At 47.7% G+C, this 26,369-nt stretch overlaps 6 protein-coding genes and 2 non-coding genes across 8 annotated transcripts; 7 read left to right on the plus strand and 1 right to left on the minus strand.

Annotated features, from left to right (window-relative positions):
* Positions 1 to 931: 931 nt before the first annotated feature.
* On the plus strand, positions 932 to 4,621 carry F4807DRAFT_64778 (ARM repeat-containing protein). The gene is made up of 3 exons (XM_048003304.1): positions 932 to 1,427; positions 1,512 to 3,199; positions 3,253 to 4,621. Exons 1-3 carry the CDS (start codon positions 1,142 to 1,144, stop codon positions 4,270 to 4,272), a joined length of 2,994 nt encoding a protein of 997 aa, XP_047854924.1. The 5' UTR covers positions 932 to 1,141; the 3' UTR covers positions 4,273 to 4,621.
* A 2,285-nt stretch (positions 4,622 to 6,906) lies between these two features.
* F4807DRAFT_64782 (family A G protein-coupled receptor-like protein) lies at positions 6,907 to 8,252 on the plus strand. Its single transcript, XM_048003305.1, has 3 exons — positions 6,907 to 7,570; positions 7,630 to 7,778; positions 7,876 to 8,252. The coding sequence occupies exons 1-3, from the start codon at positions 7,149 to 7,151 to the stop codon at positions 8,169 to 8,171; spliced, it is 867 nt and encodes a 288-aa protein (XP_047854925.1). The 5' UTR covers positions 6,907 to 7,148; the 3' UTR covers positions 8,172 to 8,252.
* Positions 8,253 to 8,742: 490 nt separating this feature from the next.
* F4807DRAFT_t69 lies at positions 8,743 to 8,832 on the plus strand. The gene has a single exon. It is a non-coding gene; the product is annotated as a tRNA-Phe (tRNA).
* A 1,813-nt stretch (positions 8,833 to 10,645) lies between these two features.
* Positions 10,646 to 10,756, plus strand: F4807DRAFT_t70. The gene has a single exon. It is a non-coding gene; the product is annotated as a tRNA-Leu (tRNA).
* A 638-nt stretch (positions 10,757 to 11,394) lies between these two features.
* On the plus strand, positions 11,395 to 12,116 carry F4807DRAFT_467166 (uncharacterized protein; the record flags this gene model as incomplete). Its single annotated transcript, XM_048002455.1, has 1 exon — positions 11,395 to 12,116. One exon carries the CDS (start codon positions 11,398 to 11,400, stop codon positions 11,917 to 11,919), a length of 522 nt encoding a protein of 173 aa, XP_047854926.1. The 3' UTR covers positions 11,920 to 12,116.
* A 5,227-nt stretch (positions 12,117 to 17,343) lies between these two features.
* Positions 17,344 to 18,920, plus strand: F4807DRAFT_459783 (velvet factor-domain-containing protein; the record flags this gene model as incomplete). The annotated part of the gene is made up of 2 exons (XM_048001416.1): positions 17,344 to 17,488; positions 17,557 to 18,920. 2 exons carry the CDS (start codon positions 17,344 to 17,346, stop codon positions 18,918 to 18,920), a joined length of 1,509 nt encoding a protein of 502 aa, XP_047854927.1.
* A 1,659-nt stretch (positions 18,921 to 20,579) lies between these two features.
* Positions 20,580 to 22,938, plus strand: F4807DRAFT_423310 (uncharacterized protein). Its single transcript, XM_047997761.1, has one exon. The coding sequence runs from the start codon at positions 20,693 to 20,695 to the stop codon at positions 22,187 to 22,189; it is 1,497 nt and encodes a 498-aa protein (XP_047854928.1). The 5' UTR covers positions 20,580 to 20,692; the 3' UTR covers positions 22,190 to 22,938.
* A 946-nt stretch (positions 22,939 to 23,884) lies between these two features.
* On the minus strand, positions 23,885 to 26,122 carry F4807DRAFT_459785 (bifunctional 6-phosphofructo-2-kinase/fructose-2,6-bisphosphate 2-phosphatase; the record flags this gene model as incomplete). The annotated part of the gene is made up of 3 exons (XM_048001417.1): positions 23,885 to 24,742; positions 24,798 to 25,620; positions 25,686 to 26,122. The coding sequence occupies 3 exons, from the start codon at positions 26,120 to 26,122 to the stop codon at positions 23,885 to 23,887; spliced, it is 2,118 nt and encodes a 705-aa protein (XP_047854929.1).
* Between the last annotated feature and the right edge of the window lie 247 nt (positions 26,123 to 26,369).

Consider the following 26,369-nt stretch of genomic DNA (forward strand, 5'->3'; position numbering starts at 1 on the left):
TTGTCCCTTTTCCCACGTGTTGATGTACTGTTAATTGATACGGATGTACGTTGGACTTTGAGGGGGAGGGGCATAACGGGATCCCCGTTCCGTTTAATCTTCGGTGTCTATTAATCCTAAGCTAAGCTTCTTAGCCTCTATCACGGGAACATAATAATCTCACTGGAATGTGCTAGTTGAGACAAAAGATATTGCTTGATATCTGACTAATAGGTACTTGGGGTAAACAGCTTTTATTGGACCGTTAAACTCTACGACGAGAGAGAAGTTGAATGGGAAACTGCAAGGCTTTAAGTCAATGGACTAAGTGCCTACCTAAGCTTCTCCTATGAATATCACTAAAGTAGTATCCAATATCTACATATAGCCCAACCTTTATTCATTCATATCCAAATAATGGCTGTTATTCAATACGTATACTATCTATGTTGGTTAAATATCAACTATAGACGTTGAGGTGACTTCTTTTTTCTTATGTTTAAATTTTCGAGAGCTGTGATTTTACTTAAACTTCCCCGACAGTCTCAATATTTGAAAATATCGAACTCCCGTACAAGTACCTTTTTCTATTCTCTTTTGGTGCCGGAAAAGCATAAGGGTATGAAGTATGTAGGTAGATTTCCTACATCGAGTGCTACAGCAAGGATACTTATAATATTTTCCCCTCACTATCTGATGTTCCTAATGACGTTTGCTATGATTAGTGCCATTTATGACCAGGGTATACCCTATAACATGACAAAATATTTGGTAAACTTTTCAAGTCTTAATCGTCGGGCTGTTGTTAGTGACGGAAGAAAAACCTGGGTGAGCTAGGCTAACTGGACTTTGGACTATTAGGTTAGTGTATGCCGCTGTGTGACAATGACGGTTGAGCCTTGTACGCACGAGCCATCTCATAGTTGTACCGGGTACTTCAGTGACTGGATAAGTACCACGTACTTCGTTGTCCCACACACGATCCATGCACGTACCATGTACAACCTTACGTTCGCGATAACTACCTAGGGCGCTATCAACACATGCATTTCTAAACTGTTCAATGTCACGATAATCATCACCTCCAATTGCGCCATCTTTAATTTTCTTTTTCTTTACTTTACCAATACGCGACTTTGTGTTTTGTCTTAGGTCACCATCGATGATGGTTGCTGACCCTCGATCTATCCTAGCCAAGCTCGGCGCAACCACACCAGAGCGACTCGCGGCTCTGAGATCCTTAAAGAATGAACTAGTCGGCCACAGTCAGAAGAAAGAGGATTGGGTTCGATACGGCGTACTTCGGCCCATCGTTGGGATTCTTTCTCCCGAAGCATACGAAGCTAATGATGAAGATACGCGACCGTCATTTTTAGCTTTGAATACTTTCACGGACGAAGACGCCGCAAAGCTACAAGCTCTGCAGCTTCTTGCTACTTTCGCGAACGGTATGTATAATCATATGCAACTCAAGCTACTCCAACACCTTTACCATGTTACCATGTTGTGAGCTAACGTATATCTTGTCGTAGCCGGTCCTGCTTTTCTCACTCCACTTCACGCAGCTGGTGCATTACCTGCAGTCTTGAGTAGCACATGTCTTCAAAATGACCATGCCTCGATCGTCTTGGCTGCTCTCCGAGTAGTACGGGACATTGCTGCGGCTGCCGAATATGCTTCTCCGTCCTCTCCGATTACTCTAGCCTCCCTCGCCGACTCGTTGTTTACCGATAGTCATCTGGAGTCTTTCTACCATATTCTCACCCAGAAAACCCCGAGCGTCGACAATGATAGCCAGACACAAATGATTGCCTGTCTCATCAAGATTCTTTGTCGTGAAGAACGGCACCAGTCGGTGTTGGTCAGTAGCGGAATTCTTGATGCTCTCGCTACAAAGGTAGCAAGCTTTATTGCCTTCGAAGGACTTGTGTTGCCAAGGGCTGAGATGCTTGCTTGCCTTGAAGGCTTGGAAGAATATATACCGGCGCCAGCTCTCTCTCATGCTAGCTTGGATGGAGTATTAGGTGCAATCGCTTCGATTATAGGCGAGTCACCATATCGAGCATGCAAACTAATTTACTCCCCGTCGATACTAGCTACTCTTCCCTTGGCCGAGATTGATCTGGCCAAAACTTCCATGTCTTCTCTGGGGCTCATGGAACTACCCGGGATTCGACCAACGAAACATCTGAATTTCCAGCCCATGGACTTGCTTCTCCCCTATAATCCACCTCAAGCCAACAATCATACCGTGATTCCACCATCAAGTATTTTACGAGAGACTCAAGGTCACAACGGGCGGTCAGCATCCAAGTATCTGAATAATACTACTCCCCGAACCCAATCGGAGGAGAATGGTGCTTCCAATAACGATGGTGATGGCGAAGAAGCCGAAAGCCCCCTCATACCCTTGTTGATTTGCGCTATACGATCCTGGCGTAGTGTCGGCGGCGCCGATGTTCTCGGTGCTACTGCCATCTTGACTTCTCTATTTAAAGCTGGATTGGCTTACAAAACCAGAGAAACCGACTTGGGTCTGCTTATTATACCAATTATTTTGAATATTCTCACCGAAGCTGACATATTTTCCAAACTCTCCGACGTTAATGACTGGTGCTCTAATGTATCCTCACGACTTCTACCCGTCGAGGAGATGCCCGCGATATTGGCTCGTCTTATTACCGACAGCGAGTTGCTTCAGAAAGCAGCGTTTGACTGCAACGCAGTTAAGATACTGTGCAAGCTGCTGAAGGAAAGCTGCGGACCACCGCCACCGCTCCCTAAATCATGGTCATGGTCCCCACATAGCCGGAGTCGAGATTCGACGGAAGAACTTCCCCCTGAGTGTCGTTTAGGAGAGGAGGGCCAGCATAGGCATCTGGTTCATCGAATTAAAGTCAGGCAAAACACCCTCAAGGCTATCGGCGCATTGGCAACGTATAAAGACGATTACCGGAAAGTTATCGTTGAACAAGAAGTTATTCCTTGTATCGTCGAGTCCCTAAACCCAGCGCCTGATAATCCGATTTCGGTAGTCCTAGCAGCTTGCTACACGGTTCGTATGCTGTCTCGCTCAGTTAATATTCTTCGGACAACTCTGGTCGACCACGGAGTATCTGTACCTCTATGCCAATTACTTCGGCACCGTGATGTCGAGGTGCAGGTGGCGGCCTCGGCGTCAATCTGTAACCTGGTCATGGACTTTAGCCCGATGAGAGAAGTAAGTGTCGCAATTCCTGATAAATATATTCAATCGATGCTAACCGGTTCTAGCCTCTTATTGACCAAGGGGTTCTAAAGGCGTTATGCGAGCATGCACACTCACATCATGCATCCTTGCGATTGAATTCTCTGTGGGCACTTAAGCACTTGGTTCATTCGGCAAGTGTCGACCTCAAGAAAAGGACTGTAGAGGAGCTCGAATCCGGATGGCTGGTCCGACTGATCTGCGACGATACCGAAGATGATGCACTTTTTTCAGCAAGGACGAGGAGTGAAAGAGAGGCGGCTCAAGAAATGCTAGATGACATGGATGAGGACATAGACATGGGGCTTGCCGAGGACCAATCTCGTCGTAACTGGTTGTCGACCTCTTTCTATAAGACGCCCACGGCCCGAGCACCGGCTGATGCTCGAATACTGCGGCGTGCGGAGGCGCGACTAGAGAACCTCCGCGAGGCTGAAATAAATCCGATTCGCAAGGCGAGACATGACGATCTTGCTATTCAGGAGCAGGGCCTAGGGTTAATAAGGAATCTCATAGGCGGAGCTCAGTCGAGTAGTAACGCCGATTCGCCAAATGACACGACAGAAATGATCGACTTTTTATTCAGTACATTAGGGCAAGACCGATTATTTGAGATTCTTGCCTCGAAGCTACGGGTTAAGGTGCTACATCCATTTAGTCAACAGCGGAATGGTACGGCTACCGAGACGCGTATTCTCCCCCCGCAAACCAAGATCATCGAATCAGTCATCTACATATTGGTTCATATAGCGGCTAGTATACCACGTCACCGACAGCTAGTCGTCTCGCAAACAGAACTTCTCAAACAGTTGGCCAAGTTATTTAATAACCAGGACAGGGAGGTGCGAGTTGCTCTGTGTCATCTTATTAATAACCTGACGTGGCAGGACAACGCCAGCGATGGTCCTGGGTGTTCGCAGAGAGCTACTGAGCTTAAGAAACTAGGCTTCTTGACGAAACTAGAGGCCTTAAAGGAGGGTGATGATGAGCTTGACGTGCGCGAGCGAGCAAAGTCAGCCCTATGGCAAATGAAACCGAACTATTAAGCCTTCCTTCCTTAATGAATTGCCCTTAGGAGAAAACACAATAATTACGTGTACGATTTTTACGGTGATGGGGACGAAGGCAAGGCAAGGCAAGGCAAGGCAAGGCGACCTTTTAGCGTGCAAGGGCTTCAGGATGAATGTATCGATAGGCCATAGGAGGCATTCTTGGCGCACTGGCGTTACAAGGAGGTGGTCTATGTGAAAGCATACCCCTTACAATTATGGAATTATGTTATAAATGCCTTTACATACTATCAATTACTTGATTCTGAGCTTCTATTCTGCAAAAGTATCAACGTTAATTCTTATCAGTCTATATGATTAGTACTACTTATACATACGCAGTCTATCGTAATAGCCCCTTTAGTTTATACATCACGCTGTCGTCCATGTAATGACAGTAAGCCCGTTCGTAGCCTTGGTGTTTAACCAAGTAGGCACCCCTTTCCCACCTCGGCACACCGCTGGTCCGCGAGTTGCCTAGATAGAGAGCACAACAGATGAAGATGCTACGCTGGAGTATTTGCTCAGGGGGGCGGGCCATGTGTGCCGGGCGGAGAAGCAACATATCACTTACCTATAGGTTGCGACGGGGCGAGCCAATAGAGCGAGAGACGTGGGTGACACGGGTGACATGGTTTTCTGGGCATTCTCTGCGAATGTTATGCCTTACACTGGACTCAGCATAGCGGACGTGGATGATTCAGCGACCGCATTTCCCCATGTTCGCGAGCGAGCGAGTAGGAGGGCACCTCGACGCCACATGTAGGGAAACTCTTTACCAATTAAGGAAAGGAGAAGTGAGGAGAACAATGCATCTAAAGATCGAGACTAGGGTGCCTTGGGAAGATCATTGTCTAGATGTTCATTGTCTTATACCCCATCCGGGTTGCTTGCAGAGGAGCGGTTCGGCTTCGATGGTTGAAGATTTGATAGATCTATGCTAGATTACATAATTATTTACTCATTCATTTATTCAGCAATAGGTACCTATCTTATGGTCTAACAAAAGAAAAACTCCGGATTGTTCGGCAGGCGCCGACTAATAATAAGCCTTATAACGAGGAAGTGGCCCGTGTGTCCGGCCATACTAACGTGGTCAGTGGTCCGGGGATATCGAAGGAGCGAAGGACGAAGGACGTCTAAACAAGCTTGTCGTTCTGTTTCTTACCAACTTCCACCTTTTCCGGGGCTGCTGGCCATTGGTCAATCTCAACCCAATTCCAATATGTAACGGCAAACAAAAGAAGAAAGCCCTCCAAGAAAAAGCCTCATCTGGTGGTATGACTACCGTGTCGTCGATCATCCTCTAAGACTGGCCTAGCGTTACATCTCGATGAATGGCCCATCCGTAAAAGCCGGGGGGCAGCTGGGGGGAAAGCTGCATGCAATTGAGGCTCTCAATGGTCCAAACGCTTCAATCTCCAACTCCCCTCTCTTTTCAAGCTCCGTTTTGACCTTCGGGGTAAAGATGAGCTCAGTGAATCGAACCATAATCATAAATCAGGAGCGATCGATCAAAACGACATCTTGGCCCTTGCGTTGCAGTCGTTGGTGAGAAACATCCATCGTCTCGAGGTCTCAAGGGAACACAAGGTGGTGTTGGATTGTGATGGGTAATATAATCGATTTTTTTCATTTCTTACAATTCTTCCATCGCAATCACGTCACGTCACGCCAAGTCGACGCCACTATGCACCTTGCCCAGTCGCTTTCCTACCCTACCGGCATTCATCGGATGTCGATTGTCGAAGCTCCCCCCCTGCAAGCTCCGGCATTGATTCACGATGTTAGATCGAATGTGGTCGAGCCTTCGGTGGAGACCTATCACCATTTGGAAATCGTGCATCTTGTCCTAGCTCATCCGATGCTGCCGTGAAGCCATCCACCAATGTCGCCATTCCCGCAACAATGCCATAGCTATTGCTACATTCTCATCGCTAATACATACCTTTAGTCCGTTACTAGAACCTTGACGCCATTGCCGAGGATTCCTCGTCCTCTTCGACCCAACCAGGGCGAAAGTTGCGCCCTTCTTTGCTTAACAATACTCTTCCATCAGGCTCTTAACATCATTTGTAAGGGATGCTTGCCACCTCCCGTCCACCTCGCTAAGGCGTCTGATTATAGATTTGGCTACAGGAAGCAGTCTATCAAAAAAGCATTTCTTAACACAAATATTGATATCGGTTTAAGCCGATTGCAAGCTGCCACGTTCTTGTAATGGCTGCTAAATCCAGCAGCATCCCCACATTGGGGCTGAAGGATCGTCAACCACATTGGCTCAAGAGCCATGTGCTACAAAGTCTCTTTATTCTGTACCTTGTTTCCTTTGTTTTGGGGTCAGAAGACACCGAGTCGTTCCGTCGGCTTCCGTGCTATAGTTCGTAATAGAGCTCCGAGTGGGTAACTAAGTAGTTTATCCCATGCCATGAACGCATCACCATATTCCCGTCGTGATCCGCCGCCCGCACTCTACCGGACCTTGTGGAAGATTCTATACAAAGGTAAGTCATGGTGAATCATATGATCATCTTAGCGGAAAACCTCGTGCGGATCTCGGCTTTAGTTACCACTGCATCAAATCCTTGGCCATTGAGTCATTGCCAATAACGGCCCCGAGCTTTGCGAGGTTGCAACTCTACCGCATTCGATCTTCAATACTCGTGCAAGGGTACTCTTTTCTCTTATAATACGAGCAGAGCCCGCCTTCGTTTTCCTAATCGCTCGCCCAGCTACACAGCTAATCACAGCAAGTCCCGTGATCCAAAGGCTATATCAAGACTTCCCCCTATTCACTTTGACAGTGATCCCCCTAATTCGAACCACTCAGGCTTGCCTAGTAGGTATCAACAAAACAACAAACTAACATCACCATGGCGATTCTATTCCATCGTACGAACGACGCGCTCAACATCAACCCCCCGAACGGAAATGAGCAGTTGAGCTTAAACGGAAGCGACTGGCTATGGGCAGTAACCGCCATTTATGTCGTCTCATTCATTATCTTCTTTGCTACTAGCTTCGTGGCACGATCTGGTGAAAAGATCTTCCACTATCTCTTCACGATTGCCCTCCTCGTCGGTTCTATCTCTTACTTCGCCATTGCTGCTGATCTGGCCTATGTGGTGATCCCGGTCGTCAACTCCAAGCCCGTCGCAACATGGGATCGTCAAATCTTCTGGGCAGAATATGTCAACTGGGTTGTCAGCTTCCCCGTCGTCGCGATTGCTCTAGGTTTACTGAGCGGAGTATCATGGGCAACTATCTTGTATAACGTTGCTCTATCATGGACCTGGTGAGCATTTCTAAAACTCGATAAACCACTTTATACCAGATTCGGCTAACTGATTCCAGGGTCATTTCGTACCTCGTCGGCGCCTTCACGACATCCAACTACAAATGGGGGTTTTACGCCTTTGGAACGACTGCTTGGGCTCTTCTCGCATTCAGCACTCTTGCGGGTGGCTCTACCGCGGCTAAGCGTGTCGGCGTCGCCAGAGACCGTACGTGCTCCTTTCCCATATTTGCTTTCGGGAATTTTGAGAAATAGAAACTTTGAATGATCAATGGAAACGGAATTTACTAACTTTGGTATTGCAGACACCCTACTATCAGGATGGGTCAACCTTCTATGGCTCTTGTACCCTATCGCCTGGGGTCTCTCGGACGGTGGTAACAAGATTGGTGTGACACCAGCTTACATCTTCTTCGGTATTCTGGATGTCCTGCTAGTTCCGCTCTTGTCATTCACATTCTTGTTCCTTGCCCGCAACTGGGATTACGGCAAGCTGAACATCGCTTTCACTCGATATGGCCGCGTTCACCAAGCCGGTGAATTCCCCGAGAAGACGACCACCGCTCCGACGCAACCCGTTGTCGGCGAGCAGGCCGCATAGACGAAACGAGTATTAATATAGGCCGTACGACTTTGCGCCGCGTTGAACGTCGAATGCAGGTCTCCCGCAAGTCGCCCTATCCTTTCGCATACTCGCCTCTTTTCTCCCAACCTCGTTCAGTGTCAATTATGGTAGGCTGGGCCTGTCGCTCTTTAGGAAGTGATGATCATGATTCGTCACGGAACCACACGGTTTTATACGATCTTAATGAATCCAATCGGGGATCTTGGAAGGTCGCAATACTATTATACCCCTTCGCTCGTTATGGAAAGATGGATGAAGAGAAAGAGCCCCGGAATTATACCCTTGGTACTGTAGTAATCAGGAGTTGAACAAAAGAGAGGACTGGTAGTCCGGTAATACTTAATGGTAGTTGGTAGTGTTGAGATCAATAAAATACCCCCTCGCTGTTTCTATGAAGTTTCCTTTCGTTCCTTGAATATTTACATAATGCAATGACTCGGTGCCAAGTGCTAGTGCCTCCACACTTTATACTAGTGCAAGTCGCTTAACGAATTGCTCAACTGAGCTGATATAGTTATAGACTATCTTTGACTCAATATTCATGTAAGCGGGGTTAGCTCAGCTGGGAGAGCGTCAGACTGAAGTCCACTTCACTCTTGAAATCTGAAGGTCATGTGTTCGATCCACATACACCGCACATCAATTTTTTGTAATTTCTTCTAACCCTGTGTTGCATGTATAAGCTGGAGCTGAACGCATCTTCTCAACTATCTTTTGGGTATCACGACGTAGTAAATACGCCGCAGTACTACTATCCTATTAACTATGGTCTCTCTCTCTTATCTCTAACCGTTTTAGTGACGAAGACCCCGAAAAGGGGGCGGGCCATACATACTAAGGCTACATTTGGCGCAACAGATGTGCAGCAAAAAGAACACCAGAAGACATATCTAGCTAGCCTCATAATTTCTTCAGGGACTCCACCGTAGCCAGATATGAAAGTCAAAAGGCTCAGCATTTGCCTATTACTCCAGTCGACACTCTCAGCCATAGTTGCTAACAAGTTAGTCAGATATCAGGAAATGCATGCAGAAATGCTACATTACTTTAATCAAACAACGTCTACTATAATGCTTGTGTTGCTTCGGCCACAGTATGGTGGTGCTTGTCAAAATACTGAAACTACGCTCCCAAAGCAGTCAGAGACGCGCCAGGTTACGATCCAGATCTCAAGTAATCTGGCATAAAGGATCAAGCTATTGCGCTTTATGTTTCCTTGGCTTAGAAGTGACCCTTATCTGCAATAGGACATCTGGATTTCCACACTGCCCCCATACATGATATCTTCAAGCTTGACTGGATCCCTTTTCTTTCACAGAATATAAGATTTAAAACAAGGGCTAAAGTTTACTCAAGGGACATAGGAGGCGCTGTTGGTTTGTCGATCCCACGGCCTATGTGGCTTATGATACAAGTAGGCCTAGTGATGTTATCCCTTTTAAGTCAACGTTAGGAGATAGTGCTTGCCACCCCTCCAAAATAGATAACCATTCATCCCATCGACATGGCTCCCACCGTCAAATCACCTTCAATTCATCGTGACGTTTGATCGGGCCTCGTGATTGCCCTATATGTGTTGGTCGGCTCCGTTGTCAAGCTGCGCGTGTTGACAAACTACCAATACAGTGATAAGTTATTGGTCGACAATTGCAAATTAGTATAAGCCCTTGATGTGAACTTGCCCACCATTGATTAATTTCCCCTAATTATGTCATTATATGGTGCCAACGTCTATGCCTGATTAAGAGACCTGTCAGTAGTTGCTCTGGCTTGCCTCATTTCTTATACCGTGACGTGTTTCACAACGACAAGATGTACGCCCTCTACGTAAGTTATATCAACGAGGCTATTCTCTAACATATTCAACCTTTACCAGCCCTACAACTACAATCAATTCGGGTAGACCAAGGACATTGATGATGGGGAAGGGTTAAATCACGGTCCCTTGTTGAGGGGCCAAGTGAGTATCGACCATGTAGTGTATACACCCACATATAAAAGGGACTTCGTTCTCAAGCGGTTAAAAATGACCGGTTATCCATAATAGTGGTATCTAGCAAATTTTATGGAATCAGTTGTATTAATGGACGATATAATTCATTTCTCGTGGTTTTTTAGACAGGTCTTTCCGACCACAACTACAGTAAACCGTAATCATTAAATCATGCATACCAGATTACTATGAGATACTGGTGTATAACAGCCAGCATTGCGATTTCCAGGACAACGGTGGCTATGGTCCTTTGGCCCACTGCGGCTCTGTCTTCGGCTACTTAGGGCTGGACTATATCTTAGTGTTGCGGGTCTCCTTCTCTTTCACTACTAGGCAGGTAACGAACAAACGAGGCTAAAAATGACAGAATTCTCACTTCTCTTTCCTTCTTCTACCTAATTTGATGGGTATGTAGTCCATGCCAACATGTATGGCGAGCATCACAGAAGACAAAAAAGGCAAGATGGCCGAGCGGTCTATGGCGGTAGATTCAAGAGAATGTCTCTTGTCTCTTTAAAAGAGAATCCTACTCCCGAAGGGGGCCGGGGTTCGAATCCCCGTCTTGTCAGGCTTCGTTTTCTTTTAAAATATATTTTTTAATTCTTATTCTTCTTATAACATTTTTATTTTTTTCTCAGTTCCTTCTCGTGTGGTGTTTATATAAAGCTATCTACATTATGTGGATCAGATATCGGCTCAAGATTAAGATCTCGAGCATTAGTTCTTAAAAGACAGCACTGCTCTAGATTCTTAGGGTACGAGGCGCAAGGACATAGTTGGTTCTTCGCAGGAAGATCCTAGATATCATGAAAGTGAAGGCTAATACGATAACCTGAAGGTTTCGAAGTAGTTGACTGCATCAATTTAAACTCATACTGACCCTGACCTACATATTGAAATGACCAACTAGGTTTTGCACGAACCTGTTTGTAGTCTCGTATCCGGCTATGACCGGCAAGTATCAAAGGATTGTTAGAGAAGAAAACCAAATGTGAGATAATTCAAAAGAATATGATATCCCGGTTGTTTTTTATGTGTCGATGATTCGCTTAGCTATTTACTGAGAAATATTATGGTCGAAGCACCTACCTGCCTAGGAATAGACAACCCTCAAATTCCTTTTTCCCACTCATATCTTCGAGAACGGAATATTATAACTCTATTTTTACTATCGTCGCAGGGAATCTTCCACTTCGCTGCGTTCCGAAGATGGTATCACTTCCTGCCACGATCCTCTCTGTTCTCGTCTTCGTGAGGCAATGTCGCGCACAGCAAGAGGGCGAAGAACTTCCCGTACCGGCTGATTTCCCTAAGGCCTTCATCGCAGCGATGGCCGTGGCTATTATCTGTGTGGTCATTGTTCTCACGTTAGTCTGCGTTCTCGCTCACTGCTGGCAATACATCCTTCGATATCGATGGCGCGACGCGAAGTCCCCCTTCCGGGCCCCTGAGAGATGGGTCGACCCGGTTTTTGAGTGGCCGCAGCAGCTAATGCCGCGGTCTAGGAACAATAGAAAGAGACAGAGACAGAGACAGAGACAAAGACATGGACCGAAGCAGAGACCAACAGAGAAAGGGGCGTTTGGCTTTGGAGCTGGGGATGAGAGGAGCGAAAGTCGAGAAGGGATGCTTAAAGAATGGACGCAGGACGAAGGAGTAAGTAGGAGTCCATTTGGGAATGTCAGCGCGAGAGACTCGCGCGGATGGGTTACTTGTTATCTACCAGAGTAGGTAGGTACCTAGCTATCCAGGCCGTCCATATAGCAATTATTATGAATTTAGGTGCGTGATAACTTGATATACTGTAATGAATGATACGCTGTCATTCTCGTGATTTTGACTGAGTAATAGCTTGCTTCATCTGCATAAAATACATATTTACTAAGGTGATTATTACCATTTCTTTCGATTGTTTTGAGCGTAGCATATGATAGCATATGAAATGAGACCGCGTGATGTTTGACCGCCCTGCCAACGTGTCACGAACTAGTTTCGGCTACCGAGATAGCCGTGCAACCTGAGATGCAGATAGCCAGGAGGACTCTGACCTCTAGACAAGTATGATGACGATGACGGATCACTCCATGTCTGGGCTGAGCAACGTGGGTTGGAGCGGGAATGTATTCTAGCAGATAAGCACCTTAAGCAACGCCGGCCCCGAGATTTCCTCTCTAGAAACCAAGCAAGGGTATGAACTCCCTGCTTTCACATATATGGAAAGCGATCTAGTGTAACAACCTAGGTGGTTGTGCCGCATCTCGGACATCAAGCAGAGTGGTCTGGGCACAGAGAGTTGGTATGGCGAATGCCACAACCGAGGCCGGCACCGAGGAGTATCGAGAATTCGTAAAATTTTACTGTGCTGCGTGGTGAGATCGAGCAGCCAACTACCTATAAGCATGTCGTGGTAGTTATCGGGCGGAATCTTACTGATGTAAGACGACTAATGACGGCCGGATACCCTCTAATCTGTTGTGGACGAGACTGTGCTAGGTAGCCCGGGAAGGTCAATGTATCCTATTAGTAACTCGTCGCTGCAGAAAGAAGCGAACGATGCTACACCGCAGGTAAGAAATGGTGGCCAGTCATGCTAGTCACCTCATTAGTCTCGCTGGTATTCAAGTGAATATCTCATGTAGGTAGCCGGTACAGGTTGCAGGCGGCTCGGAGTTCTATTCCTAGAATGAAATTGATAGTGTTGTCTGCACAATGTGGTTGGCTCCTATTTCTTACTAGAGATCGACACGTTGACTCTCCTAGTATCTTGCTAGGCAAAGTAAGTTATCGTAAGGGCAGAACGCCATAGAGCGCTAGGTGTTTCTGAATGATAGCATGCTTATAACATCTGGTTTGTCATTCTGGCTAGAACGGGGTTAGCTTATCCTAGATGGTATAGTACCATAATGAAAGTTGATAGAAGGTACTCGTACTTTATACACACGTCGTCCAGCGAAGTTGTCGACTTGCATCGTCCTATGTATCGATAGACTTTTCTCGTGCCGATCACCTAGGTTAATAAAGCACATGGTAGATATTTAGCGGCTGGGTTCGGAGCGGAAACGATGCTTCGAGACAGCTAACACGTGGTCTAGAGATCAGCCTGGTGAATGGCTCTGCATAACCTTGTTTCTTAGGAGCGATGGTCTGAGACATACGGAAATTCAACTGGGCTCTCTAGTAATCTGAATAATGCGAGCCGCTTAGACCTGCATACCTAATCGCCTTCGGTCTGTTGACTGATACCCAACTGATCTGATCATGCCCAGCAGGTACAGCATCGGTGCGCTTGGAACAGCCGGTGCCGCTAGCCTGGGCTTCATGGCGTTAGGGGCGTTGAATTTTTGCATGATAGTAGGACGGTGAGCAATTTTACTGGTCTAATAATCGGATATTTGGCACTGTCGAGTCAGTACGTATACCCAGTGGAAAGGACCGACAGGGTTTCGGCCGTACGTGTGCGAGGCAATGATCTGGATATAACCTATCACGATGTTAGATGCAGCCCTGATCGAAACTAAAATCGTACATAGTAGGACGAACTGACGAACTAACGGACCAACGGATCAACGAACTAAATTCCAACGAACCATCCAGCCATCCCAACAGCGAGAATGTCTCTGGTTTGCCCCGGACTCTTAGGCGGCTCTCCCAGCCTCAAGGTTAACCTTAGCAAAGTGCCGGCAACGGGATAGATGTCGTCTCATGTTGACATCAGATGGTGATGAGTGCATTCTAAGTGCCGCTTGTCAACGTGTCATAAGAACTTAGCTGGACACCGTCTCGGTAACTTCCAACGAATTCAGAGTTGGTTCAGAAGCCCGCCTAAAGCTTAACTCCCCAGCTTCCACCCCTGGCCCCCTACTACACGACAGCCTCGGTTCCTGGTCACCAGGCGCGTATTTCGTACCAATTGCAATCAATGATTGCATTGCAAGAGGCTTGAGTTGGACCATATTTTCCTTTTAATCGGGACGCCGCACATGACACTTGACGATTTGCGACTGCTGGGAAAAGGGGATCGGTCTCGGTAGCAACTCCGAAGGTGCAACGGTACGTGATCTGAATCATAGATGGTGCGTGAGAATCCTACATACCTAGATACTCGATACTCGAAGGCCTTGGACGGCTTGTGCATATGAGATTATTTTACGTTGATAAGCCACTTTAATAACCCTGTCTTTGGCAAACTGGTGGGCTGGACACTGGCCACCGCCCAGCACACTTTGTGAGCTGTAACAAACACATACGTAGCCTTACCTGCCAAGATATACATACTGTATCAAGGATTGTAAGATATTAGACGAGTTTGGTGCAATACTTCCGAGTTCTATCGGATACTTGGGTACGTGCGAAGCAGACGGTATATGCCTTCTTCTAAATGGTTTCTATAATTGGAAGTTTGAGCAACTGTTCAGCTGCTGCTCTGGACGTAAGCCCCGTATCTTCTCACCAACAAACCACTTTAAGAAGCTGAGAAGGTATAAATATTAAAAGGATTTGGTGCAAATACTAGTGATGATTATCTGCTTTTGGAATATCAAATCCGAGGGTGTATATCCGTTTCATGATTTCCATGTAGGGGTTTGGCGACAAGGATACCTCGTGGTCCGAACGATTTACAGAAGACCTACCTATTGCGTAGTAACGAGGAACCGTCACCGACGAGATCAATGAGGCTTTAGTGAGATACTTCTATATATGGTATATACATCCATTTTGTAGGTATTATTCTGAATTCTGTACAATACGACTCATCATTAATGATTTCTACCAACATGATCTCCATGCAAACATACCTACCTCATAGTAGGTACCGAGGTAGGTACGTGCGAGACACGCTAAAAAGAGAAAAAAAAAAGAAGGAAGATAAGAAGCAAACAGCGCCTCATTAACTACCACGATGTTTGATAATCATCCACAGAAATTATTACTTTGTACAAAAAGGTAAGGATAGCCACACTTCTTCTTTCATCTCCATCGGGTTCATCAAAATATTCTTTCGTACGTTAGGTATGCGTACAATTCCGCGGATAAAACTTTTATATAATTTAATACCTTACATGTAGGATCATTGTCTGTATGTAGACATGTACATGGTATGGGAATTACGCGAGTCAGGAGTAGGGGATCTACGGGGCTATCTACTAGTATACTCATGGAGTACTAGTCTGTGCTTTCGCGTACTGTAATGTCGGTTCCTCCCGCCGTTACGGTAATAGGTAATGGGTAATGGGGGGCAGCTGGGGGGGAAGGAGACGGCAGGACGGGTGTACGGGTCGACTATTTTGGCGCCGCCGCTAAGAACGATCAAGCGCACTAAGAAGCAGCCTTGGTGCCTTATTCTTTTGAGACAAAAGTTCTTTAAAACGCGAATGGTTCAGAAACTTCAGATGAAAAGAAAAAAATCCTGGCTCCTGGGAGACTTGCTGGTTGGTCTGCCGCCTGGTTGGGTTCCACTGGTTTACACATTGCAGCGCTGCGGTCCTTCGGTCCTGCACGTTCCATGAGCCCTGAGAGAGAGCCGACACCCATCAGACACCATCAATGGATGACGGGTCCAAGTATACATATACAGTGCGGGCCAACAGATATATACCGTCTCCGGTCCAAGGAGGCGGGACTGGGTCAAGATGATTGTTAACGAATGAAACCCGTTCGGGGATTTCTGGCCGGTGTGAAATTGGGTGGAGGACCTTCCATTCTTATACAAGCCGCTTGGACAAAAAGTTCCTTCTATCCTTGTCCCTGGAATTGGTTGTTGGTCCTATTGGTCTCGTTGGTCCCAGGATGCAGTGAGGATGCACTGTGAATACTGTAAGCATGACTTTCCCAGACATGGATCAAGCGAGGGAAGGATTTGGGGTTATTATCCACTCGAGCCCACTCGAGCCCACCACAAACCTATAGAGGGTTAATCTCATTGGCGAAACTCGACCCACAGGTAGGGAACCAGACGCAATCAATCTCCACTTTGCCATCCCGGTTACCACTTTAAACCTTCCCGTACCACCCCGGTTGATTTGCTCGGGCCAATCCCATCATGCCTACCCTGTCTACCCTGCCTACACCCTGTCTACCCTGCCTACACCCTGCCAACCCAAAGTCATCTCCCTTGCTCTTGCCCGTCCCCTCCCCCAAGCAACTCGTGCAGTCGCGCAGTCGTGCTATCGCCCAATCTGCCAGAAATCTCACTAGTACGTAACTTGGGGCAGCTGCTGGGCCACCCTCTTGCTTCTCAGTGGCTTCCCACGCTTTCTGATTTCTCAAACTAAGCCCACTTCAGTCCCAAGTCCACTTAGAGTCCACTCAGAATCCACACTTTAGAATCCACACTAACTCTCTCTCCCTTCTTTGCTTGCCTGGCCCGATTCTTTTCTTCCTCTTCCCTCTTCACACATTAAACTTTCGACCGATCATCCTGACGACAAAACTCAACCAGGCCCGTCAGATTCGTAGTCTGTGAGCCTACTCATCGTCGTCGGTAACGTCGTATCAGACGATAGTTCTGAGCCGTCGAACTTGAGTCGATTCCGGACCAATCCACGAATCAAGGACGACGAGACAAATCCCCGGAAAAGGTCGCTAAATGCTGTCAGTCAACCACCATCGAACCCGTCATTTGCTGCCGATCGTCCTGCATCGTTCTCGAGTTGCCTTGCGCTAGAAGCCAGCGCTTCGGGTTCCTTTCAAAACAAACTTTATCCTCGACCCAATTTGACGGAATTTTCTTTCTGCCTTCGCCAAGCTTGTTTCCTTCATTTATGTCCGCCAGCAGCTCGGACCTAATTCCATTTTCTTGGTTCTGGCTCTGATCCTGCTACAACTTACGGTCCGAACGTTTGGGTCCCGTTGGATTGCCGGTAGGATTAGGCTTGACAACGCCTTAAATTCAGCTCATCTTTATTAACCCTATTTCTATTTAAGAAAAAAGTGAAAAACATTACAGCATATAATCAAGATGCTTCCCATTCAGGTACGTCGCAATCATAACCGAGCCCGATAAGATTCTTAGCGACACAACTTTGTTTTATCTACGAAGTCAATGCGATTTATCTTTCACTCGAGATCCTATCTGGAACGGTTAAGCTCGCCGTGGCATATCCAACTATAATAGTTCAAAACTGATATTTGGTTATGATTTAGCCCGAGTCAAATATGGCCAACGCCATGGCTCCTCAGGCTGAAAGCAGGATGTATGTTCGAGAGCACCGCATCACTAAGGGCGGTAGGCATCTATGGTACCAATTGGAAGTTCTGCAGCAGCCCGAGCGTGCAAGAGCATGTGGTTCTGGTCCCAAATGTATGGTTTACCACTCGCCACGTTTCTGGCCAATGCCGAATTTTTATTTGTAACTGACCGAGGAATAGCTTCTGCCGATCGCCGGCCTGTTGATCCGCCACCTGTTGTCACTCTGAGGGTGTTTGAAGGAGAGCATTTTGAAGGGGCTAGGGATATTACATTCGACTACAATGTTGACTTCTTCTGTTACGCGTCGCTTGAGCATGCACGCCCTATGGCTCATGGCAGGGTACAAACTCCTGCAGCCACGTCACCTCCCGTCCTAACTGGATTTCCGGTGTCGGGGTGCTGTTATCTCGATAGGCCTGACCCGGCTGGATACTTCTTGTTTCCGGATCTCTCAGTCCGCCACGAAGGACGTTATCGACTGGTGTTTAGTCTGTATGAGTTGATTAAGGAGGAACAAGACCAGGATCGAGATGCTCCGCCTCAGGACCACGAAGATGGCATGTCGGATTTGAATGCGGGAAATGCGAACCACCGGATGGATCTCAGGTCGACCGACTTCATTGTCTATAGTGCGAAGAAGTTCCCAGGGCTAACCGAGAGTACGTCGCTAAGTCGTACCGTTGCCGAGCAGGGTTGCCGTGTCCGTATTCGACGTGACGTGCGCATGAGGCGACGTGATACGAAGGCCAATGCTGCCAGTGAATACGACAATAACGCAGAAGACGAATATGCCAGGCGCCGGAACCGAACACAAACTCCGGAAACTTACCGCGCTCGCTCGATGAGTAATTCGAGCATGGATCGGGCCAGCTATGTTCCAGACCAGCGACGTCCTTCTAATGCCGAATATGGCCCGCCTCCTCCCCCGTTGTACCAGAACGGTGGCCCGCAACCTTCGACTATGCTGAACTTCGGCCATGGTGGAAACGCTGGTTTCGCTCAGCCTTACGGACCTGCGCCGACTTCCGGCCAATCTACACCCGTGTCTCCTGCTGCACCTATGTTTCCCCAGAGCAATAATTTCCCGCCTCCACCGCCATCGCCTAGTTATGCGCCTCCCGGCTACCCACATTATGACTCTGCCAGTGATCAGGAGATGAGGAGACGGTCATCTGCGAGCTACTCGACTATTTCTAACAACCCGCCTGCTCCGTATTCTCTTTCAAGGGCTCCTCCTAGGCCTCCCACTGCTTCGTCTATGGGGCCTATACCTTCTCTTTCGTCGTTGATTCCAATCGCAAGCCCAAAGATGTCACCAAGTCATTATTCCGACCGATCTTGCTCGATATCAGCACTCTCAAGACCCACTTATCCCCAACCCGAGCCGCGTTCTATGAAACGTTCTATCGATGAGCTTACGTCGAGCACTCAACAAGGCCGTAATGTTAATGGCGATCGTCCATCAATCGACTACCCCGGGGTTCCCTTCTACAGGCGTGCTGACGGCTCAGAAAGAACCGCTAATTTCCCCGATCCTATCTAGCGGTTCTAGCATGTTCATGGATGTTACGAATGACCATGCCCAGGGTATGTTTTCATTGGCGTTCAGCGTTTGACGGCGCCAATGATTTTTTAGGCCCTCGCTTTTGTATATATCCCAGGGCCATCCTCGTTGCTGGCGCTTTCTTTTCTTTTGTCTTGGACAACTTTATCCCATCACTCATTCATATTGTATACACCATCCCAGCATATCAGGCTTTAGCTACGGAATGCCTTCCGATATCTACAATTTTCCTTCGGATGTACAGGGGGTTTATAACTTAAGGTTACTAGAATTTACCATGGTCGCAAGGTTCTGCAAGTAACGAAGCAGGCGGTTATAGGATGGGACCGAACTGGCTGGTTGTGGTTCGCTGAAGGTGCAACGCTTAATGTTGCAAGCATGTCTAGGGGTGTTTGCGATACCAAGGTCGCTACTTAGCCTTTCAGGCTTGGCTTTCATATTTCATGTGTTACTTACAGAGGTCAAGTGAATTACAATGGTATTTTTGTATATATACGGCGAGGAAAATCTACACGTTAAAAAATAATGCATCGGGGGAATTAGTAAAGGGTGAATGATAGTGGGCTTGCTGTGATATATCTGCTCTTTACGTTGCACCGACGAAACATAGGATGGGCAGGATGGGGTTAGGCGAGATATCTCTTCAATTCGGATCTTGTCATAAAACAGTCTTATTAAAACCAGGGGTATATGATCTCCAGAGCCGCCTTCCGAAGTGGCAAGCGTAACAAACAACCTTGAATATTATTCGTTTAGTGAGCTACGAGGTGTCCGATAGATGTTATTGTTGCTTAAAGTAAACTAAGTTGAATTTAAAGGTTGCGATGGTGGAAGCAAATTATGTGAAAGTATCCATACAACCGACAAGTACAGATTAACCTCGTAGTAAGGTAATCTACGCATCTATAAAATATTATAAATTGGTTGATTAGAATCCACATGCTTCCCATGAAGCAGGGAGAACAATGCCTCAACAGAAGCAAAGAGAGGATATTTGTCAATACTTATTCTCTTCTCATGGTATCCCGACATTCCGGGTACTGGGAATCGATTCCACGTTCTTTGTCTCCCTTGCTATACATACCTACTGACTTTAAACAGCATGTCCACGACTGAACCTGGCCGGAACCAGTGAGTGCCTTGAGGTACTATATCAAAGAGACATCTTGCGTGGGGGCAGCATTGGCCAAAAGCCATGTGTGTGTAGGGCTACACGCTTGAAGATCTGAATTTGGATCAATGAAACGTCTTCCCAGGCTGCCAGGTTCGTTACCAGTGCGCGACACAGTGGATTTCGAGGTAAACTTACTTACGTAGTATTTGGGCCCTGGAGATTTGTTAATGCTTTGCGGCGGATTAGACCAGGTGGTGGTCGAGGCGTAATCAATCAAGATGAAAGTCAATTCAAGATCTGACGATTATTTGCACTAAAATATAGGTGACCAGGGTTGCCACATGTATTTATTCCACTAGTGTAGCAAGGGGGTACATTGCAGTATGTCACTATAGCCAATAATTAGACTTGGTTCGGCGGGTACCTACCTTAATTAACCCCAAATCCCAAATTGCAGATTTCGTTGCTCCCCGACCCACATGCAATTACCGGGATTGGTTGACTTTTGACCAAAGTAAACAAATCACAAAAATCACAAATCCCCATTCCAGCTTCATCCTCCACCGCTTTTTTTTTCCAATGACTTCTCCCACCACTCAACTTCTACCTTAGAAGCTATCAATATAGGCACTGCAATATGGCCTCAGATACTCTTAGGCCCCCGGCCGACAATGGCGGCTCTCGTCCACCGACGTCACGCTTCGTGGAGGGGTCTATGAACGACCGAGTCAGCGCTACACCGCCGCCACAGTACCTCGGCCCTGAGGAGTTGAAGGAATATGAGAAGCAGTTCTACACCGATAGACCTGTTACACGAGGCGAGATGCGCAAGCCACGTCGTCAACGGCCCTTCTCCGAGAGCAGCGTGCCGGAGACTAACGCACAAGACCGCATCATAACCCATAGGAAATCCACGAGCTTCTTCGAACGTGTTCGTGAAGTACTGAGATGGAACTCGTCTTCTCGTAGCAGTGCCAGCTCCCAGAAAACGAGCTCTTCGAGAAAGCACACCAGCCTGCAGGAACCGCCGCTGTCACCACGAATGGATAATCTCCGAGCGGCTAAGTCACACTCTGAGATACCTTACCACAATCTTCCAGAGCTGCCCAACTTCGGTAGTGGCGCTAATCGCCCGACCCGCGAGGATGTCATGCAATCGTACAGCCACTTGATGGCTACCGGCTTCTTCCAGTCACATGCCATACAGTCCACCCGCCATGCCGCACCAGGAGCCCGCGATGATAAACGTCGTTCGGCACCACCCATGCCTACGATCCCAGGCTCAGCGCCATGTACTCCAAAGCCACCTCGTATCTCATCTTTGGAACTCGTGGAGTCACCAAAGTCGTCCCAAAGTCCGATGAGAGCAGGTTGGCAAGAGCAAGCACTCGTGGGAGTAGAGACGGAGCTTGAAGATGAGTTCATCCATGCAGTGAAGAACAAAAGTTCTCGCTACGACTCTCTTCGTGGCCGCAAGCGTAATCGAGTAGACAGCGAAGAAGTAGCTAGTCCCGAAGCACCGGGTCTCTCAACGTCTTCGTCCTTTGCCCAACCTCTTAAGAGGGTTGCGAAGAAGCTACGCAAGATGCCTTCAGCCAAGGATGTGGAGATGTCGGATGCCATGGTCAGTCTCCCGCCCTCGGTGTCTGTCGGCGGCACGATGTATCTTAAGGAGAAGTCGGTGCGCATGCGTGAGCCCTCCCCGACACCGCCAGAGGTTAGCAACAGACGCACCGACTACCAACATCATGGACACTATCACCAGCCCAAACCACGCAGGACGTTCTCGGGTAGCAGCAGGGGAGAAGGAAACAGGCTTAGGAAGCGTGGCAAGTCGGCCTCGCTGCGATCACGAGATACAGGATTCGAAACGTGGGAGATGGAGGGCCAACGCCTATCCACGGATAGCATCCACCAGGACTCCACGGCGATGAGCGAGGCTGAGGCAGCAGCGCAAGAGATGGCTCGATCTAGAGAAGCTACGCCCCTTCGAGTCGTGCCCGATTCCAACCGTGGTATCCCCTCAGTCCCACGCATCCCGGACCAATACCACTTCTACCACAAGCCGAACGCCCATTACGATTTCGAGAACGAGATTGAGAATTCGGGGTGGCAATTTGGCGAAGCCCTCTAAGCAGAATTTGCTGCAAATAACACAACCGGACAACAGGATGGGAACAGAGCCGGAGAAACAGACGACGGCGGCGAACATTTTTGACGATCTTTGACTTTCCGGATTCGTTGTTTTTTTTATGAATGATGACGACCTCTTACGAGAAAGCAAGTACGAAAGGAAAGCACGGCGTTTGCTTCGATTCTTCAGGATGGATATATCCCTTGCTGCTTTTTCACCCATTCGTTTTTGTGGTTTTCCTTTTTCCTTTTCCTATGATGACGAAAAAAGAAATTTTATGAGCATGAACTTACGACTTTCCTTCTTCTTGCTATTGCATCTTCCTGAGCATTGGCATCGGCTTTGGCCTTGATCTCGAACCTCGACTACTTGGGGACGAAGGAGGAAGATTGGAGAATGATTTCCTCTTCGTGTACCACATTTACAGAACGACAACCAATCAATAAGGGGCACAGATTTTTCCCATGGAACGGGCGTACGTAAGTAAGGCAAACAACCTCTTACATACTTATCCGAACCTTCACGACCGGCGTTTCTCAGCTTTTCAGGGATGAATTGGGTTGGGACGGGATTGGGTCGGCTTGACTTGTAATTATAATAAGCACAAAGTGCTACGGCAGTTATGATTCGATGGCAAATGGGTTACATTATGCAGCAACCAAGGACATGACATACCTTGAGTACTTAGTTTACTTATTCGCTGATAGGAGAACTACTACCTAAATAGGGGCTTGTCTATGGCACTTCTACTGTGTTTTTTTCATCGTATTCGTCGTGACTTGTTTGCTGACTTTCCATGTAACACCGCTCGGTCATATCTAAACGAGTGCCTTATTAATTATGTCAGAACTAGTGAAATAGGTAAGCTTGACGTTACCTCTTTAGAAGGCGATGCTACATATGAAGATATCGTGCTTATGCTTGTACGTTTAAATCACATGTTGTCTACGGCACGTGCCGAACTTACCTATCCAATTCGCCAGTACTCGAGTCGTTCGTTTAGTCTACATATATACGTATACACAGCAGGGGAATCTTAGATTATAAGTGAGATCTGTTAATTAACGAACCCTCAGACCGATTCTCGAGGTCTATCAGGCGGCTACCCTAACTACACTAACGAGCCGAGCCTAGCCGTCGCGCCGCGCCGTGAAAAAGTCTTGCGTTTTTTTTTTTTCGCCTCGCCTGGGCTCGCCACAGCAGCCTCCCCCGCCCCCTTTACTCAGATCGATGTGGGTGTATGTGTATATGTATGTAAAGCAAGTAAAGTCAACAAAAGAAGCCGCGCGCGAAAGCTCCGCGAGGTAGAGAGAAGCCTTTCTTCTTTATTCTTTTTGTATCACGGCCGGATAGTATCCCCTATGAATCAAGTCCGTGAACCCGTCGAAAAAACCCCATGTCCTTTCTCCCTTGATCGAAAACCCCCCCAGTACCTAACTCCCAGAGCATGCAAAGCCTATTCCCCTTTCTCGCGAGAAGTCTGTCTCGGTAGGGAAACGAGGAAAAGGATAGAAAAAGAGAAAACACAAAGAGGAATGAAAATGCCCGCCGTTTCTCATGGTATCATTGCCGTCTTCGCCTGAATGATGAGTGAGAAAATACCTATTGTACATATGTAGAGTTGCTGTTAGTGAGTGAGCGGAAGTTGGGTGCTGTTTGTTTATATGGATTTTGTATAGCGGTAACGAGCGCCCTTTAGGCACTACGGTCGACCGTCCTCGTAGGCTTGTAGCCGGGCACCTCGTTGAACCATCCCTTCTCCTCGTCGTACTTATACGCGTGAAACTCGATGCCGTACGGCTTGGGCTCTATGGCGTACAACATGCCAAGAGGCATGTCCAAGTCCGCAATGTCATCTCGGGTAAGATCCATGAAGTAAGCCATCAGGACACGGCAGATCGAACGATGCCCGATGATCATCACGTGATCCTTGATTCGTTCGATCTCTCGTACCATGTCTCGGAGACGACTGATGACCTGGAGGTAACCCTCGCCACCGACACCAGGGTAGACGTAATGGAGCTTGTCCATCTTACGCTTCGTGTACTCGTCGTTGTGAGTACGAGCAATCTCCTCGTACGTCAAACCCTCGAACTTGCCCGCGTTGAGCTCGTTGAGCATTTCCCAGTTCTTGACGTCGTAATCTTCGTCTGCTTCGAAGTGCTGGGCCGTTTGTATGCTGCGCGTCAACATTGACGTCCAAACGCAGAAGTTCTTCTCGTCAAGCTCTCGGTTTAGGTCGGGATAAGGAGGCGACTGATCTCCGGGTAGAGGAGGGAATGAAGATTGTGCAATCTTGTCCTTCTGCTCTACTAACCATTCCTGGCGCTTCTGCGTGATGAATTTGTACAGGACTAGACTATACAAATGGCCACGATCGGTTAGTTCCGAATTGCCTCCAATCTTGCCAAGCTGGTTATCCGCGGATTGGCCATGCCGGGTGAGCCAGATCTGCCTGGGAGACAGGTTGAAGGAGGATAGATAATGAGCGATGCCGCTGCTCAAGAAGCCCCCTAATCCAAAGTGGGTAAGCTTCTTTCCAACGTCCGTCATCTGCCATCATTATTAATATGCATGACCGTAACGTCGGATGTTTGCTATTTCTTACCTTGATATATTGCATCTCATGCTCCTCCTCATAGTCGCCTAGCGGCACATAGGCACTTTCGTACGCCTTGACACGCTCCTTGAAGTCTTCCAATGACTTGACGGGATCTTTGTCCTTATAGTCGGGACCGGAAAGCTTAAGGCGCATATTCGCTTCCAGGAGATTGGGGTTCTTGCAAACGCTCTCAATGAACAGAATACCTAGCTTGGGCTCTCTGGCTTTGATGTGGTTAAACAGATTCTGTCGACGATGGAGTGTGCTGTTGGTGGCGTCGAGAATGCCGACGGAACCTCCACCACTGATCAAGTAATCTAGCAACTCATTCAAAGTATCGATGGCGATCTCCTCCCTCAATTTGGATGCTTGCTCGTTGTTGGGGTCAAAGAATTTGGCGGATTGGTCCATTGGCTTTGGAGCGGAGCCGTCCTGATCGTAGGGAGTTGACTTCTTTCGAGCTGGAGACTCAGGTGGCTGAGCACCATTCACTAGGATGGTAGCCGCCTGAGGTGGGATGTCCATAGAACTCTCCTTACGGTGCAGAGTGGGCGAGGCCACGGTCGCAACACGTCGTCGATTACCAACGTTGAATATTCGGGTGTTATGTTGCTGCCAAGAGAGATATCTTCGAAGCTTCTTGGTGATGTATGACTTGCCCCTGGCCGGGAGGCCAACCATGATAATGACAAGTTTTGCAGCCACATCTCTATCCGCTATCTTTCCATCGGGCGAGATGAGCGATCGGGTCATACCAGGAATACTGAGTGTTGTAGCATGAGGTCGAACCCGAGGGGTCTGCGAACCGGAATTCTGTCTTATAGGCGGGCTAATCCGGCAGGTTAGGACCAACTGTTTCTAAGCAGCAGATGGATGACGAAATCGAATACTCACATTCTAGGGGAGCCAGGAGCAGTCGACGATATACTCTTGGTGTATGGAGAATCGTTAGATGAAGGCGTGGGAAAATCGCGGAAGGCAGCTCCTCCAGGCCCATCGTTCAGGGCCCTGAGCGCGGTAGCCAGGGAGGAGGGATGCGCATGGGGATGCGCCACTGGACCAAGACTAACATGTGGAAGGTTGTTGAGCGTAGGCGGCTGAAGGCCCTTATGGCTCGGTGTACTATGACGAGATATAGCTAGGGTGTCGCCATTCAAGGAAGTAGGCGTAGGGGGTGTTGCCGATGCGCCATCACGGGAAACGGTAGCAGTAGCCAGGTTGGCGTCGAAACTCGTCGTCGGAGGTTCCGAGTCGTTTGCAATGGCTTGCTCTGGCTGCGTCGGGATAGATCGAGGAATTGATGAACTGGAAACTATGCGCTGGTTGCTCATCGCCGCTCTGGCAAGCGAGGATTGTTGTGATTGGGATTGTCTGCGAACGGGTTTGCGATCTGTAAAGAAGGAAGAAAAAATAAGTTATTGATTCAATAAATGTAGCCGATAATCGGGGCACCGAGATGTGAGGTAATGAGGTGTGAGGCACTAAAGTGCAGATGTGCAAGTTTTATGCAAACTTACAGAAACAGGAGATTCAAGGTGGGATGGAAAGTCTTATGACGGGTAGAAGGTACTTAGGTAT

This window comes from Annulohypoxylon truncatum (genome assembly GCF_022578515.1).
Source record: "Annulohypoxylon truncatum strain CBS 140777 unplaced genomic scaffold F4807scaffold_13, whole genome shotgun sequence".
In the NCBI taxonomy this organism is placed as follows: Eukaryota; Fungi; Ascomycota; class Sordariomycetes; order Xylariales; family Hypoxylaceae; genus Annulohypoxylon; species Annulohypoxylon truncatum.